The 20,000-nt window shown below is 46.2% G+C and overlaps 2 protein-coding genes across 6 annotated transcripts in view; both read left to right on the forward strand.

Annotated features, from left to right (window-relative positions):
* Positions 1-7,537, forward strand: part of stxbp5b (syntaxin binding protein 5b (tomosyn)) — a 31,391-nt gene extending 23,854 nt beyond the window's left edge. For 2 of the 4 annotated variants that reach the window (XM_036541944.1, XM_036541943.1), the window contains 7 exons: positions 1,702-1,752; positions 4,153-4,392; positions 4,789-5,158; positions 5,557-5,722; positions 5,886-5,997; positions 6,125-6,345; positions 7,272-7,537. In XM_036541944.1, the coding sequence (XP_036397837.1) occupies positions 1,702-1,752; positions 4,153-4,392; positions 4,789-5,158; positions 5,557-5,722; positions 5,886-5,997; positions 6,125-6,345; positions 7,272-7,313 (1,202 nt within the window). In that variant the 3' untranslated portion in view covers positions 7,314-7,537. Of the gene's footprint in view, positions 1-1,662; positions 1,753-4,105; positions 4,393-4,788; positions 5,159-5,556; positions 5,723-5,885; positions 5,998-6,124; positions 6,346-7,271 lie in introns of all 4 variants that reach the window. The other 2 variants (XM_036541945.1, XM_036541946.1) reach the window with 2 other exon arrangements.
* A 5,700-nt stretch (positions 7,538-13,237) lies between these two features.
* Positions 13,238-20,000, forward strand: part of sash1b (SAM and SH3 domain containing 1b) — a 69,125-nt gene continuing 62,362 nt past the window's right edge. Inside the window, exon 1 of one of the 2 annotated variants that reach the window (XM_036542982.1) lies at positions 13,238-13,728. In XM_036542982.1, the coding sequence (XP_036398875.1) occupies positions 13,240-13,728 (489 nt within the window). In that variant the 5' untranslated portion in view covers positions 13,238-13,239. The remainder of the gene's footprint in view (positions 13,729-20,000) is intronic. The other variant, XM_036542983.1, reaches the window with a different exon arrangement.

The following is a 20,000-nucleotide window of genomic DNA, read 5'->3' on the forward strand; positions in this document are numbered from 1 at the left end:
TAACCAGCAGCACCCTAATTGCCCTAATTACCCTAACTGCCCTAATTAAATAGTGATCTGCATTCGCTGCTTGATGCTTCTCCAATCAGGTTTCGATGAAGGAAGAGACACAAAGTCTGGCTTTGTGTTCTTAGCTGTGTGGTGTGGGGTGGGCGCTAATCTCCGAGGCTGGCGCAAACAATCACGGGCTGCTTGATGTCAGGTGACGTGGTGATTTTTATTTTTCCACGCAAGACTTCAGTTCAGACGCATATGACTATCTCTTTAAAGAATGCAGCTAAGACAAATATGTGTCCCTCGGATCTTTCACTGGTTGAAGGGGTATTGAATTTATAGTGTAGGTGTGAATTCAGTGAAACTCACTTTACTTTACTGAAGGGATTTTGTGATGCCTTATGTTCAGAAGGCACTGGACATAGCTTATTTAGTGCCATGCAACTAATGTGCAGATAAACATTGTCACATGACCTATGTAATTACATAATCTTATGTTCACATTAATTACTCTTTTATTACTAGTTTATAATGGCCTAATACAGGGTTCAGACTCTTAGTCTATTCTTTTTTAATTGTGCCATTTTTCTGATTTACAGAAAAAAAACTTTAAAATCCTTGATGAAGATTCAGTTAGGGAATGTGGAACATGTGAAATTGAATTGAATCCTGGAAGGTCCTCGTGATTTCAACCTCCTCTCTTTGTTTTCGGACTTCTTAAAAAATAGTGCTTACTTGGAAGGCTGTGTGTCTCTGTCATGCTCTGGCCCCTGGCATCCAGGCAGAGCAACGCATGCATATATGCCCATATGCAAACACAGTCCATTACAATATTAATAGGATAAAATACTTATTAGTTTCTAAGCAGCAGCAGTTTTTTTCATGTCTCCCAAATATAAAAAGAAATCAACATTTAGTCATTGTACGTTTGGTTTTATTGTACAACAGCAGACTGGGAATGTAGAATTTCAGAGAGGTTTCAGTATGTGCATATTTGTAATTGTGTGCATGTGGCTGTAAGCCACTCTCTTAAGCATAACGCTTTATTTTCTGTGTAAATCAATACAATTATTGCCACTTTTTATATGCTGGCTCATTCTGTTCATGCATCTTTCATGTATTGCAGAATTATTTCACAGTATACTCCACAATATATGCCTAAATGAGTATATGATAAAATGTGAAATCCAGAAACTGAGAAGCATATCTTATACCCAAAGTGATGTGTTCTATATGAAAGTGGCAATCATTGACAGGCTGTCTAATGCATGCAGTGAAAATATATTCCTTTCTGTTTTAGATTTTATCTTTGAACTAACACTTGCACCCTCTCTCTGTCACCTGTCTGTCTCTGCACATGCCCAGTCAGTCTCCACCCTGTCAGCTGGGAATCCTGAATCACTGTTCGATCATTGTCAGTCAATCTTCCTGGGCTTCAGGGAAGAGGCGGAGCTTCTTTAAATCCCAGCTTCCTGTTCAGCATGCAGCTTGCCTTCCCAGCAAATCACCTCTGAATCCAAATGCTGATTTCATGGGTTTTTTTCCTCTATCCTCATTACATGTGTGGGGCTGGAAGATTTCACATGAGGAGTAAGACTGCAAAATGAAATTTGGGGCTGAGCGGTTACGCATTGGGTTTTTACTGTACAGCCAGCCGTAACTCTGCAGCGTGCCACTGTATCCACAGATGTTTTGTTTCTCTTCCAGCGAAGGTGTCGCGGAAGTTAAGCTTGCCTAGTGACCTAAAGCCAGAGATGGGTAAGCTCTAACTTCATATTCAGACATTTAATAGACATTTGAATCCCAATCACTTCCTCTCCTAGATCTTGCAGCCTCAGATTCCAAACCATCCTGCAATGTATGTGTGTAATGCAATATGTATGTATATGCACAGTACGAACATCCTACAATGTGTGTGTCTGTGTGTGTGTGTGTATGATAGATGGATTGATATAGATATGGATATATGTGTATGAGCAACAGCTGTCAACATTCATATGTAAGGGGAAGAGTGGGTGTAAATGCCAGATGAGGCCCCTGAAGGATAGCCATGATTTATTAGCGCTGTACCCGATGTCTGTGTGCCCTCTGACCATGTCATACTGTGTCCCTTGACTCAAAGGGCCTGGAGGAGGCTCCAGAGCAGTGATTTAGAGTTGGGGGCCCATAGCAGTGGTGTCAGATTCATCTCTTGGACGGCTAGCATGAATGCATTGGATTGTTCTATCTGATTTCCCTGGCTCCCTTGTACCTATTAGCTTTTTAAATTCACTTTGATGTACTTTAATTTACCTTGATGTAATCCTAGCCAAGACGCATCATTTAATTCGGCCAAGTAAGCCCTTGGACCAATTAAGTCATTAAGAGCAGAGAATGGAGCGAAAATAAACACCTGTGCGTGGCCTTCCAGGAAGCTCTGGTCTTTAGGCTGAGCTGGGCGCTCTTTACGCTGAGCTGTGTGGTATTTAGGCTGAGCTGTGTGGTATTTAGGCTGAGCTGTGTGGTTTTTAGGCTGAGCCGTGTGGTCTTTAGGCTGAGCTGGGCGCTCTTTACGCTGAGCTGTATGGTCTTTAGGCTGAGCTGGGCGCTCTTTACGCTGAGCTGTATGGTCTTTAGGCTGAGCTGGGCGCTCTTTACGCTGAGCTGTATGGTCTTTAGGCTGAGCTGTGCGGTCGTTAGGCTGAGCTGTGTGGTTTTTAGGCTGAGCTGTGTGGTCTTTAGGCTGAGCCGTGTGGTCTTTAGGCTGAGCCGTGTGGTCTTTAGGCTGAGCTATGCGGTCGTTAGGCTGAGCTGTGTGGTATTTAGGCTGAGCTTTGTGATATTTAGGCTGAGCTGTGTGGTATTTAGGTTGAGCTTTGTGGTCTTTAGCCTGAGATGTGTGGTTTTGAGGCTGAGCTGTGTGGTCTTTAGGCTGAGCTGTGTGGTTTTTAGGCTGAGCTGTGTGGTCTTTAGGCTGAGCCGTGTGGTCTTTAGGCTGAGCTATGCGGTCGTTAGGCTGAGCTGTGTGGTATTTAGGCTGAGCTGTGTGGTATTTAGGCTGAGCTGTGTGGTGTTTAGGCTGAGTCTTGTCCTCTGTGTTTGATGTGAGCAGCGGGGTGTAGGCGCCAGCGGTCTGTGCCCTGTAAGAGCCGCCTGTGCCGCGGAGAGGGGGCCGCCAGGACCGGAGGCCAGAGCGCGTCGGTCACAGGCTCTGCGGCCAGTGAGTGGACAGGTCTACAGCGTGACCCGGGATAACACGGGCTAACCGGCACTAACCAGTGTGTTTGCTGTCTGACTCTAACCTTCCCTCAGACTCAACAGGGTTTTTCTGGAATTCACACAACCTGCAGTGACTCACGCTCCAGTCTGGTCACAGCTGCAGTCACGGTCAATTGCCGGTCATCTGCTGGAATTAAACCTGTACAGACGGCAGTGTGTGAACCATGACTTCTTGTTTGTCGCCCTGGACTTTTATTACATTAAAATTTTATTGTTTGTAGCTGAACAAATTCAATCCTTTTTACACATCCTCGGGTGCTTAACTGGGTCATATTCTTTATGTAAACACATTCAACAGGTGGGACAAAAAAGGCGGTGAAGAGTTCATTTGGTTCTTTGGTTCATACATGACTGATTTTCTTTTGTTGTTCTTGCTTGGGTCATATAAACTTAACAGGTATCTTTCTTGTGCAGTGGAATCCTAACACTCTCTTGGTGGCATTTGGACTGTGGTTTGGTCAAACCTGCTACTAACTAGCAGGGATGTGGAAAAATCCTGCATTAGTTCAAATGAAGACTCCTTTAATGAGCCAGCCTGCATGGATCACAGGATTGTCCACATCCCTGATGCATTTCAGCTCATACTGATAAAAACCTGGACTCCTTGACAATTTATAGCCCAGGACAAATATACACTGTACATGATGCACTTATGTGTATGCATCATGTAAATTTTTCATGTAACATGTTGTAAATGGTCATTTCAGCATGAAGGTAAAATTGAATATGTTGTTTCTTACCTGTACTGTAGGAGGCTTGTCTAATGATAATTGAAGACATTCCTCTCTATCTGTGGGGCACGGGTGCCTTCTCCCCCCCAGCTGTTTACTCTGTCTCACAAACGCACACTCTCTGTTTCTGTCCTCTCTGTTTGTCCCTCGTGGGCCACCATCCCTCCAGACGGGAAGGAGAACTCGTTCAGTCACTCGGGCAGTTCCAGTGCAACCAGCATCGACCGGGAGTCCCGGGAGGCCATCACCGCACTGTGCTTCAGCGAGACGTTCGCCCGTAAGGGGGACAGTGCCACCACGCCCTGCCTGTGGGTGGGGACGTCACAGGGCGCCGTGCTGGTGATCTCCCTCAGCCTGCCCCCTGCTGGCGAGCAGAGGCTCCTGCAGCCGGTCACTGCCACGCCCTGTGGTGAGTGTTGGGGGAGAGCGGAGCCTTCACTGCAGACAGCAGTGGCAGCCCAGTTTGGAAAAGTCATATATAACGCAGTGTACTGTATGGGCATGGCTAAAATTCAAAAATACAGTGCAAGAGACATACTAAAAATATATGTGTTAAAATGAGATTTAAAATTCTATATACACACCTTGGAAAAGGAGATTTTTTATTTCATCATGTTACTTTTTGCAGGGGGGTTCACTTTGAATAAAAGTGACATCAGTCTGCATGCGAGTGTGTGTGCATGTGTATGTGCACATTGTGTGTGTGTGTGTGTGTGTGTGTGTGTGTGTGTCTCTGTCTGTCTGTCTGTCTGTCTGTCTTACTGTCTTTGCAATAGCAATGAGGCAGTACCTCCGTACCCCGCAGGGTCGCTGGTGAGGCTGAAGGGGAGTATCCTGAGGATGGGCCTCCTGGACGGGACAGGGGCGCTCCTGCCCCCGGCCTGCGAGCTCTGGTGGGATCACAACACCCCTGACGGGGCAGAGGAGAGGGAGGGGCAGCCGAGGAGACGTCCCGCGGCGGGGACGTCCCCGTCTTCTCAGGAGGCGGGCGAGAGCCACTTTGCGGTGGTGTGCTCGGAGAAGCAGGCCGAGGTGCTGGCCCTGCCCTCGCTCTCCTCCCCCTTCAAACAAGGCGTGACCGAGGCCTCTTTCGCCCTGCGCGCCGACACCCTGCAGCTCAACGGCGCCCCTTGCCTGGCCTGCTTCTGCGCCAACGGCCACATCATGGCACTGAGGTAACGCACCTGCACATCATGGCATTAAGATAATGCACTGGCAAATCGCGGGGTTAAGGTAACACACTGGCACATCATATCCTTCATCACTAGAGGGAAACAAGGAAGGAATTGCAACCAGTGTGACACTTTCCTGTTCTGACCGAGCAGCAGCTTTAGTTATGGTATTTGACCACTGGAGGCACTAGTGAGCAAAAGTTCCAGCCAAGAGGAACAGTGCCTTCTCAGGTCCTGCTGGGTAATGTTTTATTTGCATCTATACAGTTTAATGTTTACTGAAGCTCCAGCACAAGCATACAGTACCATTATATCATGTGGGCCTAAAACCCATGATCTTCTGCGTTCAGGTCCCTTATTTTCCCGCTACCCACATCATTGGTCTCATGTCTTTGTTCCAGTCTGCCCCGTCTGAGGCCACTGCTGGATGTGAATTACCTGCCTCTGACCGACATGCGGATTGCCAGAACCTTCTGCTTCTCCAACAACGGCCAGGCCCTGTACATGACCTCCCCCACGGAGATCCAGCGAATCACCTACAGCCAGGAGACCTGCGACAACCTGCAGGTGAGGGAGGGGCGTCGGTGGGAAAACCGCTAACCTGGGTCACGTGGTTAGACAGCCATGTTGCGGTGCTGGGATTGGCTGTAATGAGGAAAACGGGACTCATAGCTCTTCTCTGACTGTTTGGCTGGGACGTGCTAACCGATGGTATCCATGTGTGCTCCAGGAGATGCTGTCAGAGCTGTTCACACCAGTGGAAACGCCAGAGGCCCCCAACAGGGGCTTTTTTAAGGGCCTCTTTGGGGGAGGGGCGCAGACCATGGACAGGGAGGACCTCTGTGAGTGTCACCCGTCCCCCTTTCACCTGCATGCTCCTCACAAGGTCCCGACAGACACGCCCTGGCATACCCTGACACGCCCCCTAGACACGCCCTGACACGCCCGTCTCTCTCTTCTCTCTCGCAGTCGGTGAAGCGGTGGCGGGGAAGGCCTCTCAGAGCCTCGCCCAGCACATCCCGGGACCGGGCACCGTTGAGGGCATGAAGGGGGCGGCGTCGGGCGTGGTGGGCGACCTGGCCCGCGCCCGGATCGCCTTGGACGAGAGGGGGCAGAAGCTGGGCGAGCTGGAGGAGAGGACGGCAGCCATGATGGCCAGCGCCGAGTCCTTCTCCAAACACGCCCACGACGTAAGAGACACCCGCTGTGTAACTCTGTTTCCTTCCGTCTGTAACCTTTCAACACTGACAGGACGTGGGCCTGTCGTCTCTGCTCACACTGCTCCTGTGTTTATACTCCCTTCCTCCTCTCCCACCTCCACCCCTCTGTCTCTCCGTCTCTCCATCTGGCTTGCTCTCTTGCTCTCTCTCTCACTGTCTCACTCTCTCTCTGTTTCACTCACGCACTCACCCTCACCCTCTCACACACTCTCTCACTGTCTCTCTCTCTGTTTCACTCACCCTCACCCTCTCACACACTCTCTCTCACTGTCTCTCTCTCTGTTTCACTCACCCTCACCCTCTCACACACTCTCTCTCACTGTCTCTCTCTCTGTTTCACTCACACGCTCACCCTCACCCTCTCACACACTCTCTTTCACTGTGTCTCTCTCTCTGTTTCACTCACGCTCACCCTCACCCTCTCACACACTCTCTCTCACTGTCTCTCTCTCTGTTTCACTCACCCTCACCCTCTCACACACTCTCTCTCACTGTGTCTCTCTCTCTGTTTCACTCACGCTCACCCTCACCCTCTCACACACTCTCTCTCACTGTGTCTCTCTCTGTTTCACTCACATGCTCACCCTCACCCTCTCACACACTCTCTCTCACTGTCTCTCTCTCTGTTTCACTCACCCTCACCCTCTCACACACTCTCTCTCACTGTGTCTCTCTCTGTTTCACTCACGCTCACCCTCACCCTCTCACACACTCTCTCTCACTGTCTCTCTCTCTGTTTCACTCACCCTCACCCTCTCACACACTCTCTCTCACTGTCTCTCTCTCTGTTTCACTCACGCTCACCCTCACCCTCTCACACACTCTCTCTCACTTTCTGCTTTACACTCTGTCACTCTCTCGCACACACACTCACACACTTTCTCTCTCTCTCTCAGATAATGCTGAAACACAGGGACAAGAAGTGGTACCAGTTCTGACCCGCCCCGGGCGCAGAAGGTGTCCGCAGCGTTTTCGGGGAGACGCCACGCCCCTCCATCTTGCTGCCCTGTCTCTGTGGCACTGAAAGGACGCTTCAGCACACCACTTCCTGCCGGCGTGGTGTCACACTCTGCATCTGACTCTGACTGGGGGGAGGATCGAACCAACACAGGAATATACGGGGGGGGGATTAAACCAGGGGAAAGGGGGAGAAGATCAGCCTGCCCCCCCCCCCAGTTTGGTTCTGTTGTTTTTTCCCTTTTTTATCCCAGTGACTGATGGGTGAAGCTCCTCCAGAGCAGGAACCGCAGAAAACCAGACTGACTGGGAAAGTGGTCTTTGTGGGATCCATTGCGGGTTTCACCTTCCTGAGCCAGTTTCTTTCACCCTGTCCCCTCCAATGCTGCCGTGTCACTCTTCCAGGACACACCGAGGAAAAGGAAAAAGGAAAGCGGAGATTACTTTCATGAAATAAGGATGGAGAGAGGTGTGTGACACTCTAACAGGAAGGGAGGGCATAACCAAATGACTGGCGACAGACTCGCTCCGTGCAGCTCTGATGAAAGCCATTATGAAATATACAAAATGAAAGAAGTGTTTTTAATGTGTGTAAATACACAGCATACATAACACAGTGTATCATTGCAATATATGCAGTGCATATACTGTAGATTGTTTAAAAAAACATTTTCTAACAGCAGTCTGCAGTATGTGCATAGAATCTGAACTAGCAGAGTGGCATTAAATGATATAGTTGAATGATATGCTGTGTAGGTCAGCATGTATTCAGAGAACTGTTCCTTGCATTTTGGAGTTTGGATTGAAATATATTTTAGTGTGTGTTTCCCAGGGAACCAAGTGGCTGGAGAGAGGGTCAGTAACAGCCTGCTTTTTCTGGGCCCCCCTCAGTGTACGGGCTCCATTTGTTTGCTCCCTGCTTGGTTTTTTTCCATTTTTTGGTTGTTTCTTTGGTTGTTTGACTTTAGGGGGAAGCACATGTCATGCACCTCCATTGTTAGAACATGAGCAGTTTGTTGTTTTTCATGGGGGTGGGAGTTGGGTAGCTTATCACTGCTTGTACAATTCACATCAGTTTCTCTCGCTAAGGGCTGGTGTTGCACTTTAAATGCGGGCATAACAGATCCTTCACACCATGCTGAAGTTGTTTAAAGTGTGGGCCTGCCATGGAACGTTTGACACAGCAGCGGTTTCGGGCTCCGCAGAGCGCTGATGGCGTGATTTGAAGGACAGTACGATCAGTGTTCTTTAGGATCGCGTAGGTGAATGCGGCCCCTGTCCTCGTATCTTTGAGAGTGTTAGCGTGCGTGTGCCATCTGTATGAAAGCCAGCATTGAGCCAAAAACCCCCTGAAGGCCGTGTGTGTGTGTGCTGTAGGTGAGTAAAACAACAGAAACGCACTGGATGCCAAAAAGACCTTATTGAGAGCATGTGCTTTTGAGTGTGTGTGAGACAGATGAGAAAAACATAAGGGGGATACACTGGATGCAAACAGCTTATTCAGGGCATTGAGTTTCAGCCACAAACTTGAATTTTGAAAGAGTCGCAGCCCTGCTTGCCGGGAGTGTGTGGCTCTGGGGCCCCTCTGTCTGGTGCCTGTAGCGTAGCGTACGCTTGCCGGGAGTGTGTGGTTGTGGGGCCCCTCTGTCTGCTGCCTGTAGCGTAGCGTACGCTTGCCGGGAGTGTGTGGCTCTGGGGCCCCTCTGTCTGCTGCCTGTAGCGTAGCGTACGCTTGCCGGGAGTGTGTGGCTCTGGGGCCCCTCTGTCTGCTGCCTGTAGCGTAGCGTACGCTTGCCGGGAGTGTGTGGCTCTGGGGCCCCTCTGTCTGCTGCCTGTAGCGTAGCGTACGCTTGCCGGGAGTGTGTGGCTCTGGGGCCCCTCTGTCTGCTGCCTGTAGCGTAGCGTACGCTTGCCGGGAGTGTGTGGTTGTGGGGCCCCTCTGTCTGCTGCCTGTAGCGTAGCGTACGCTTGCCGGGAGTGTGTGGCTCTGGGGCCCCTCTGTCTGCTGCCTGTAGCGTAGCGTACGCTTGCTGACGGCTGTTATTTTTGAAAAGTTTTTGAGCGCGTTTTGTGTTCCTGCCATGAGTCCTCTCTGCATATCGGAGGAACAGGACAGAACTCTCAGTGATCAGAGACCTGCTGACCACAGTTTGCCGTCACTGAATGTACAGCTATCCGCAGTTACCCGTCGTCCCAGTTACTTTTGAATGTCAGGAGTGTTCCATATATAACATTTATAAATGTGTGTATCTATGCGTTTGTGTGTATGTATACATTCAGGAATATATGCATATGCACATGTGCTCACATACACATACATGTATTTAAACATATTGTCTTGGATGTACATTTCTTCAACGTCTAAATCTGGTCTTTAAATTTTCCATTTTAAGAGCGGAATGCGCAGGAAACTGCTGCTATTTGTGTGATCGCAGGAGCACTCTTCTCCCCTGTGGGTCTTTGTGTCTGATGAAGGGCAAGGCTTGTTTTTGCTCACAGTTGCTGCCAAATTTGTACATCATGTAAATAATGGGACATTGGGGACAAATCTGAAAGTGTTAGATTCCTTCGGTGGCTCAGGTCTGTGGCCATGACACCAAAGATACTTTCTGACCAAACTTGGTCTTACACAAGTCTCCCAAAGTGACCGCTGTCACCTGAGTCCAGAGAACACTGTCAGAGATGTGGGATCTCTTTCCAAGAATAAATTCACAAAAGTTTGAAAGAGAATCATTCAGAAACATTCTTAAAATAGGCAGAACTGAACTACTGTATGTTGCATAATTTTGACATGGGGTGCATAATTGTGATTAATTCTTTAGCAGCGCTTTCAATCCATATCTGAATAGAAATTTCAGTTTGTGTTCATAGTGTTAAAGCATAAGGCATGTAGTGTTACAGTATCCCACTGTGTTAATTACATTTTCATTTACCTGATACTTGCCTTGACAAAAGAGAAAAATACTAAACTGTGTCAATGGCGCCATGAAGGACATGGCTACACTTTCAGATTTGTTCTCATGGTCAGTCTAATGATATATATTTGTATATTGGAAAAGCATAACATTTTAATTTCAAAATATTTGATAAAAGAATCGTCTATGGTATAATCCGAGAAAGAGTAATGGATTCAGAGATATTTAATTATTGTGTGCATAAAGGCTATGAATATTCATATCTCCACATTAATGTGTGTGTCTGAGAGCTGTATGGCTGCTTCAGAGGCGCTAAGGCAGTGTGGAGGGACAGTGATCAGGAGCTGGGCCGCGTTGTGTCCAGAAGAACTCAACTTCATTCACGGAGGAAATTTCTACAGCCGTCTGCTTCCAGGTTCATCCGATGCGAGTTCGATGCTTCTGCTGCATAACGGGCCGCACGATATTCCAGCGCTAACAAACGCAGCTAAAACCCGCACTGGTTCCTTCTTCGGCTTGCTCTCTTTTCTCTTTTTTAGCCTAATAATTTACAGAAGGCATTTTCCATTGTCGTGGTCTTCGCTTGTTGGTGCTGTTCCCTCTATCGCTGTTGCACCCCCTCGTCCAAAAAAAAAAAGATGAAGAGGGTGTCTCAGACGGAAACGACTTTCCACCTGTTTGGCTGTGTTCTGGTCCTCGCGGTCGGGACGCTACTCCTGAGATAACGGTTTAATTTACATATAGAGGGGACTATTTCTCATGGGCCGTTTTCTTCTGCTGTGGGGGACAATACCTGTGGGTTGCAGCTCTTTTTCTCAATACATTGTACAGTTTTATGCAAACATGACGTGTAGGGTTGACGATCTGCTCCCACAGTTCAGAAATCCTGTAGATACAAACGACAGTTCAATGGAGAATAAATACACATTTAAAAAGTAACAGGACTGCTTGTGCTTCATTAATCTGTAAGTGAATCCGACCCCCGCCTCTTTCTACAAATATTTGGCTTGCAGCAGACACCCTGGTCACAACTATACGTCCACAAGGGGGCGCAAAGAACCACAAATTACGTTATCGCACCACCGTGTTTTCGATTGCAAGCAAAACTTGATAGAAATGCGCAAACAGAATTAAATGACAATATCGGCTTGTAACTAAGAAAATTACTTCTTGTCCATTGCTTAAGTGTCTTGAAAGACGATCAAAGGTTCCCTTTCAACCGAGAAATTAGATCAAGGTACTTACTCATTGTTTTAATACAGGTTTCCTGGTATTTCTCGCACAGTTGAGCGTCGCCTGGTGTCCTGGTCGCATATCACATTCGAGGCATACAACTCGCCGACAGTTTATATGAGTCATTAGCTCTCTGCCTCAGCTGTGGTATGGAGATTCTGGCGCAAAACGGGAGTCGGACATCAAATAGGTGGATGCTACACATTAGTGATGTTTTAAGTGAGTGCTACGATATGTGATGTCAGAATAGGGCAAGCATTTTTTCAAGTAAGCTACATACAACCCCAAGTGTACTTACTCCTCAAGAACCTTTGTGTTTTCCCTACTGCAAATTTCCCTTGTACAACTAGCCACAGCAATAATTAAATTTCATAACCCGTGGAAGTGTCATTTCTAAAATATAAATGCTTTTCAAATAAAATAAGCACGTTTGTTTACATCACAACTGCTTTACTGTCAACCAGGGTTTCTTTATAAAAACTGTTATTTGGAAATAGAATAATTGTAATCAATTAACTCGAGGTACAATCACTTGAATTACGAAAAACACCCCAGCAGGGGGAACTAGAGAGCAATGAGTCTACAACGCCAAAAATCCCACGCTTACGAAGCGAAACGCGCAGGGAAAGCGACTTAGAACAGGAGGGAGGAGAAAACATCTCTTCACTGAACATGTTTGTAAGCGTCTGTCATGCATTAAGTAAAAACTACTATCTTTCTCGGCATTCTTTGTTAGTAAAAGTTTGCGCAATGATGCATCAACTTGACGTTGAGGAAGCGCGCACGAAGAAGCAAAATCCCGTCGCTAAATCTAGACAAGAAGTGTAAGTGCGCCCGGGTTAATATGACAGTAAGCTGGAAGGCATTGTCTTATTTTAACAGATGCAACAATTTTCTTCGGAACTCGCTGAAAGACACCTGGCTTTTAGGGCGTCCAGTGACTCCGGGGTTAACATTCCTGGAGCGCTTACCTATGTAGCTCACATGACAGAAATACTGAATGTGGAAGTGGGTTTTCGGTACTTGAACGGAGACGACGAGTCAGACCCGGAATGCATTTACAACACTTTGTATTGTTTATATAGGTAATGTAAGTACGTCGTACCTGGATGTCTGGCAGCGCGTTTGCTGGTCGCTGTACGGATGCAGTGGAGGCATGCACGAAGGCGTATCTTTCGCTCAATCTGCACTGTGTAGCGCAGCGCTATTATTTGTTTGACTGCTGAACGTGTGTCTGGGGCGGTGCGTCTGAATTAATAGCGAGGGACCCGTTTCAGCTGCAGTATCTGTGAGGAGTGCATTAGCGGGAAATGGAAAAGTACATCTCTGGTGGATATTTAGGCATGCACTGAACACACGAAGAGTTTGATCAAAGAAATCCGAAACCAGAATTTGCCGGTTGTGAATCGCGTGTACTGACAGTGAAATTCAGGTAGCGTTTGCGCATCACGCCAGGTAAGGTGCTAAATTTGTTCGTTTTGGTTTACAACAGCGAGCATTCTTTTGTCGAGGGGAGAATGGTTCGCTTTGCTCACGCGTTTTGGCAATGAAGAAATCCTTCTTGCTTTAAATTGAAGTTTGTTTAGCACATTCCCACTTAAGCTTTTGCGCTTCACTCCGGGGGAAATGAACGTACACCCTTATTTCTTATTTCTAAGATGCAACGCACGTGATGGAGATTCTGAAGCAATGATTCCATTGCTCCGTTTGTAACACAACGTTTGCGTGAACTGAATGTAATACCGTGCATTCAAAAACAATGACGGGCAACGGTCCCAACATTGTGTACGAATGGCTGAAGACCCTTCAGCTCTGTCAGTACGTGGAGTCTTTCGTCGACAACGGATACGATGACCTGGAAGTCTGCAAACAAATCGGGGATCCCGACCTGGATGCCATAGGGGTGTTTAGCCCGCACCACCGGCAGAGGATCCACGCCGCCGTGGAGAGGCTGAGAGAGGAGGACAAAGAGACGGCCACCGGCGTGTACTTTACCTTGGAGCCGCTGCCTGATAGCTGCACCGCCCGCGGGGCAGAGCATCGGGAGACCAAGCTCAAAGGATGGAAAGCAAGAACTGTGCATAACGGGGAGCGCGCTGGAATGAGCCAGGGGTGCAAACCCGCCAACAAGAGTGTCAGCAATCGTAAAGAACAGGTGACCTATCCCAAACTGAAGCTGAAGATAATGATGAGGGATAAACTCGCCAAAGATGGAATTAACCTCAGTCAGGCGCCCTACTCCAACAAGGTAAGGGTCCTATTTCTTACTTGAATGAACTTACTTTTCGATAGCTTCACTGTTTAGATCTTACTGGGGGGCAGATGTTTTAATGAACTTTCTCTCCGACGGAAGGAACAGATTCGAGCTGTGAAACAGTAAGCAGGGCGGAGCTATGCCACAATGCTGAACTTGTGGGTGGGGCCACAGATGCACCTTGCACTGTCTCTCATCCGAGCTACAAGTGCCCGCGGGTCAAAAGAAGTTTGTGGTTGTTTTAAAAGTAAGGATTGTAATGCGGATTCGTTGGATAAAACCTTGGAATGACGTTGCAGTTATGGTTGGTACATTATGGTTGAAAATGAAAGAAAATTAGACGTTCAAACGTTATGAAGACATGCGTTTAGGAAGACAACGTTTTACTACGGGATTAGGTTTTAATACTTCGCATTTATTCACTTATTTTGAGATAAGATTTAGCAGGGATACGAACTCTTGCAGCTGTATCATTTTATCATTTTTTTAATGATTTTATGCACAGCTGTGTATTGCTTTATTTCACTACTGTCTAAATCAGACATGTGAAGGCAGCGTTATCCTGCTTTAACTGATCTTGAACTATTATTTGAATTTTAAACAAAGAGCAGCCTATATTTGGCAGGGACGTTACTGAAGGTTTTTTTTTTCCGCTGAAACAGTAAATACAGTCTCAGTATAATATGATGTGTGATGTGTGTTATATGTCAGTGGGTCATTACTCTTGTCAATACTGTTTGTAAGGTCATTTTACATATACATAAGCACGTAAACTAAAATAGTAATCATTGACATGTTTTTAATATATACAGTGTAATTTTTTATCAAAGATAAAAGCCCCAAGATAAGGTACAAGATGTTTATGCAAATAGTTTTGTTAAAGAGCTCTGTCATGTCCCAGTGGGACAGCAGTATGCTGCAGGAGCTGGGACTGTAACTCAGACTGCTGACCACTGCTGTCGCTCCTCTGGGCAAACCACTCAACCCGAATTGCCTCAGTAAATATCAAGCCTGCAGATATAGTTGAGCAAGTTGGGAAACATGCTTTACAGTGCGTGCATGCACACCCTAATGAAATGAGCTGAGGCAGTCTGACAGGCCTGTGAAAAATTCACACGGAATGACCCTGTTTCTTTTAAAATCAGATCAGCCATAAACAGCAAATGGGCATAAAACACACTGGTATGTGAAGCAGTCGAGCTGACTGGGCTGATGTTTTTGTAGCCACTTTGTGTGGACTTCGTGCATGTCTAATGAGTAGGTAGGATCTGTGTGATTTTTTTGTAGCCACTTTGTGTGGACTTCGTGCATGTCTAACGAGTAGGTAGGATCTGTGTGATTTTTTGTAGCCACTTTGTGTGGACTTCGTGCATGTGTAGCGAGTAGGTAGGATCCGTGTTCCGTTTTGTTGTGTGACATCACAGATGAGAACGGCTGACGAGTCTGATTCAGTAACTCACACACCTCATTCACTCTGGAGGCACAATGGAATGAATGTGATTACAGTGAAACTGAAAAACGGTCCCGGGGAAACGTGGCTTCACAGCCCTGGGGGCAGGCTGGCCGTGTCAAGGCTGCCTGTGCTACACCCTGTTGTTACAAGCAGTCCGTTTTTGTGAAAATGAAACTTTGACTTGCAGTAATGCTGAATGAGATAATGGCACAGATTCAAATGGTAATTACCAAAACAGGAGTCACTTTTAATAAAAGATCACCAGCAGATCACACCTTAACAGACTAATAGTTCTTCATGACTGATAAGTTCTTGATACTTCACTGATACTTTATCTAGGGCTCACACCCCTGATGCTTCTCATCAAACCCGTGACGCTTTTAGTTAAAGCCACATGAAACCAGCTGTTCAGTAGGACTGGTGCTGTCCCATCACAGTCCACATCACTGCTGTGCTGCCTCAGTAAATATCAATCTGTATACATGGATCAAACCTATGTATGTCACTTTGGATAAGAGCATTTGCTAAATGGCAATATTGTAATGTATGTGGCTGTTTCTCAATAGATTAAAACCCTGAATGCAAGAAAGACTGATATACATATCAATAGTCATCTTTAAGGGAAGCACCGTCTTTTTAAGAGGATCTCACTGATCAAAAAGTGGCAAGTTCCACTTTGGCACAGAGATGTGCAGCTGATGTGCAGTGGCGCCGTGCGCTGCCTCCACGCGCTCAGCGGTGCGCTGGTGACGTCAGCACAGCTGAGCTTCCAGCGCCCGGCGGAGCAGCCCTGGAGATCGCCAGCGCTGTGCAATGTTTTACCAGACGCAAGTGAGAGATTTATTGCCATTAATAATGGAGAAAGTTCACTTCCTGAAGAGGTGTGTTAGACACGCAAGGGTTTCCCCCTCGCAGCGAAACGGTGGACTCGGAGCCGCCCCCTTCTCCCGTAAAGCCCCGCAAAGCCCCGCTGGAGCCGATATGCGCGTCGAGACGAATCGGATCGGCCGTGTCGTAGCGTGGAGAGCCGTGCGGCCGTCCGACACGGCTAACGGCAGCGTGAGGCACGATGTAGGTGGCTGCATAATGAATGAGGAACGATTGATTTCACTCCAGTGATAATCTAAACTCGTTAAAGCCCCGTGGGCAAAACGATTACAAAAAAGTAACGTGAGAATATAAAGGCGCCTTTCACGTTTCCTGAAAAGGCCATCTTGTGCCGCTTTGGTCCCTGCATTAGAAGGCAAAAGTGATGCATAATGGATGTTTTTTTTCCAGCCTCACACACACGCACACACCTACACACCGTGACGAATCTTTGCACGAGGAAGCAATTAGCAGATAAATAGCTTTCTTTCAGGTCACGAGTCATTTGTGTCAATAATGAGCTTACAGCTGGGAACACCCTTACAAATCAGTCTACCTGCATGAACAGATGAACAAGATTAAAGTTTATAGTTCCAGCATAGATAGCCACAAATTCATGGCAATCTGGCCAATGAGAATAACCACATGGTTATGTTGGTTAGCAAACTAGCCTTACTTGATGTAAAGAAATAATACAGTAACACCACTTGCCTTCTGATTAGGGTATTGATTTCGCTGTAGTTTGGTGCTGGACAGGTAAACACTGATAGTTACAGTAGATATGGCCATTCGGAAGTACTCCATGCAGACACTCAGCCCTGATCCCCCACTTTGATTAACACTCTTCTAAAACACTTGGCCAGTGCCAAGTTGTGGGATCTTAAGAGCTGGTGTAATAAATATAATAAAATTGAAATCATCATTCTCTTTCTTGTGATATTAACTGCTATGTGCGATAGTTTCTTGATATTGTCTGGACACAGAATGCTTGTTACTTTGCTTTTGGCCAGACCTGCTTATAGAGATGCACACACATCTGCTGCATTGTCAGTCACATTTAACTCCACTCACTCTACTGACGGGACATACAGGCAGGCAAAAACAATTAACCAGCACAGCTCCGTCGGGTGTGAATTTACACACTGAAAGTGTAAAAGAGTCTGGAGATCCAAAATGCCAAGACTGTGCTTTTGATCTTTGTCAAAGTTCCCACACACACTGGAAAATCAACTATGACTTACATCCTTATGGTTAAAATATGTATTTATTTATTATTTAACCTGATATTGATAATCTACACATACAGTGTTTCATAGGGGAATTCTTCCAATTATATGATAAGCCGTGGACCGAGGGCTCTGTTCAGTAAAGCCAGTACTCAGGCCCGGCATTATGGGGTTGCTAAGGGGTGCATTGCACCCCCAGATGGACCTCAGTGCACTCCCGGTTGTCTCCTTATATCTCAATGTCTACATAATATTTATGACATTTTGTGCACCCCCTGGGTTGCAATTACACCCCTCTGTATTTTCTCCGAACCTGCCAGTACACACACACACACACACACACACACACACACGTAAGTCAGTATTTAACGAACAGCTCTATCAGACGTGATTAATTAAGTCTGAGGGGAAATGAAAGACAGTGTAGGAGACGGTAACCCCGGGGCAGGACCGGGAAACTCCTCCTCACTCCGCAACACGGCACCTGCCCATTCAAACGGGACACCTTCGTGCGAGAATGGTGTTGCCAGGATAATGCTCATGAATAATTCAGAAACTACAGATTGTTAAGTGCTGGGAAGAGCTTTGTGATTTTCTCCTGAATGCTGATTTAATCAGATCTGCATGAGGGTGGGTGTGTGGAGTTGGTAGCTCTCAGGGTCTTCTGGAGTTCAGCGGTGGTGCAGCCTCTACACCAGGGGTGTGGGAACATCACATTCATTTAGCAGACACTCCAACACAGAGAATCGAAGTATATCAATCCGAGATAAATGATGCAGAGACCAGGATAATAACACCTTCGGAACAGTGAGTGCAAGCACAACACCTGACAGTGAGTCAGTGTGTTTATCAGGGATCCAGATCCAAAAGGTCTGATTATGAAATCATAGAGGCATTGACTGAATTAACGTTTCAAGAGAAATGCAGTTAATCCGCGGGGAGGTACTGACCCCGCGGTCACCGTCACAGCTGCTGTCTCCGCTAGTGAACATGTCTACTGTGATGTCACAAGAGACATCCTCCCTCAGACACACACAGGCCCATCCACAGGGACTTATTACACACGTGTTCATATCAGCATTTTCGTACTGTGGGTGTACTTTCATTGTGTTTAACCACACTCCCTCAGCTTCTCAATCACCAATGAAAAGATTTTGGAATGCTCATTCAATAAAAACAAGTATTATCTGTTTAAAAATACAGCCTAATTCCACAAAGTAGGATGCCTAATTCCAGACAATAATGGCAAAAACCTAGACAGAGGTGGTCAGGATAGGTTAAAGCAGTGGTGTAGGTCAGGGCTCTTCAACTACATTTTCATTTAGGGCCAGATCATTTTTGAATGGTGCCATCTGGCCAAACATTTTTTACTGTCTATTGGTAAAACCATCCAAATAAGTAATATTGATATATATATATAAATTATTTAAATAGCTGATTTATCTCCTTCAGAATGCAGCATCGTCACTAGCTCATTAGAAATCTTTATCAAGCAGACAAGTACTTATTAAACTAGTAAAATCACTCTGAGAAATACATATTTCAGGCCCTCATTGGTAATGATGAAGAAGCCTCACTCACAGGAATAATGTTGCAACAACAAGAGAAAAATTGATAATGATATTTACCCTGGTGTAATTATTTTATTTATTTTATTATTATATTTATATGCTGTAGATGAAGGTTTTTTTGGCACATATAGGTGTCTTGAGCATGAGTGGTTGTGTGGTGTAGTAGTGAAAGAACTTGTCTTGTTATCTGTGGGTTTGCAAGTGGACTTCTACTGTTGTATCGCGTTAAACAAGATACTTAAGAGTGAATTGCCGCTGTCAATATCAGGCATCAGGCTGTATGCTGTATAAGTAGATAATATTTTTTAAAAAGTGAGATATGTTACTCTGGAAACCAATATTTGCTAAGTAAATAAATGGTAATTAAGACAGTTTCAGCATTTAGCTGCGAATCATCACAGGAGAAGGCTGTCCCACAGTGCGGTTAGATGCCCTTGCAGTAGTTTTTGAAGAGGATCAGGGCATCATTCCTTCAGTTTCATGCAATCTGACATGATCATTTTGTCATGAGTAACAGACCTGATTAGCCAATCAGAAAACAGGAGATTATGCAACTACCAATCACATCATACTCTAAACAGCTGGAAATGTCCCCTCACAGAATGACTGTCGAGGTTTTGACCCCTTGATGCATTCGTTGGTTGATTGTGATGTAGTGGGCATGTAATGTTGTCTCAGTCGAAGATTACCAGGGTTTTCCCCATTAATGCCCATGTTTTTGATGTCATAAACAAACCCTTAAGGTTAAGCCACAGGCAATCCTCAACCTGCTCTGACTGAAACAGTGTGCTGACAATGTAAAGAGGTTTTACACTGCAGGAGTAAAGGAGCCAGGCTGCTATTAGGTAGAATGAGAGATAAAGCTGGGTTTCTGAATACACTGACCATAAGAAGTTAGCCATGTGGTCCCCCATTGCTTTATCACTCAGCTAAAGCCTAGGTTTTCTCCAATTACAGTGTGTTTTGTCCTTAATTTCGATTAAACCAATAAAATTAAACCAGCACTGCAGGTTTTAAGAACTTTTTCCCAAGCAGCTCAAACAGAAAGACATTCGTCTCAACTAGAGGCTGAGCCCTACAGCCAGGGTTCAAATCCCAGTGACATCAACAGCCAACAGTGACCGGGAGCCAACAGTGATGGATTGAATC

This window comes from Megalops cyprinoides, chromosome 12 (genome assembly GCF_013368585.1).
Source record: "Megalops cyprinoides isolate fMegCyp1 chromosome 12, fMegCyp1.pri, whole genome shotgun sequence".
In the NCBI taxonomy this organism is placed as follows: Eukaryota; Metazoa; Chordata; class Actinopteri; order Elopiformes; family Megalopidae; genus Megalops; species Megalops cyprinoides.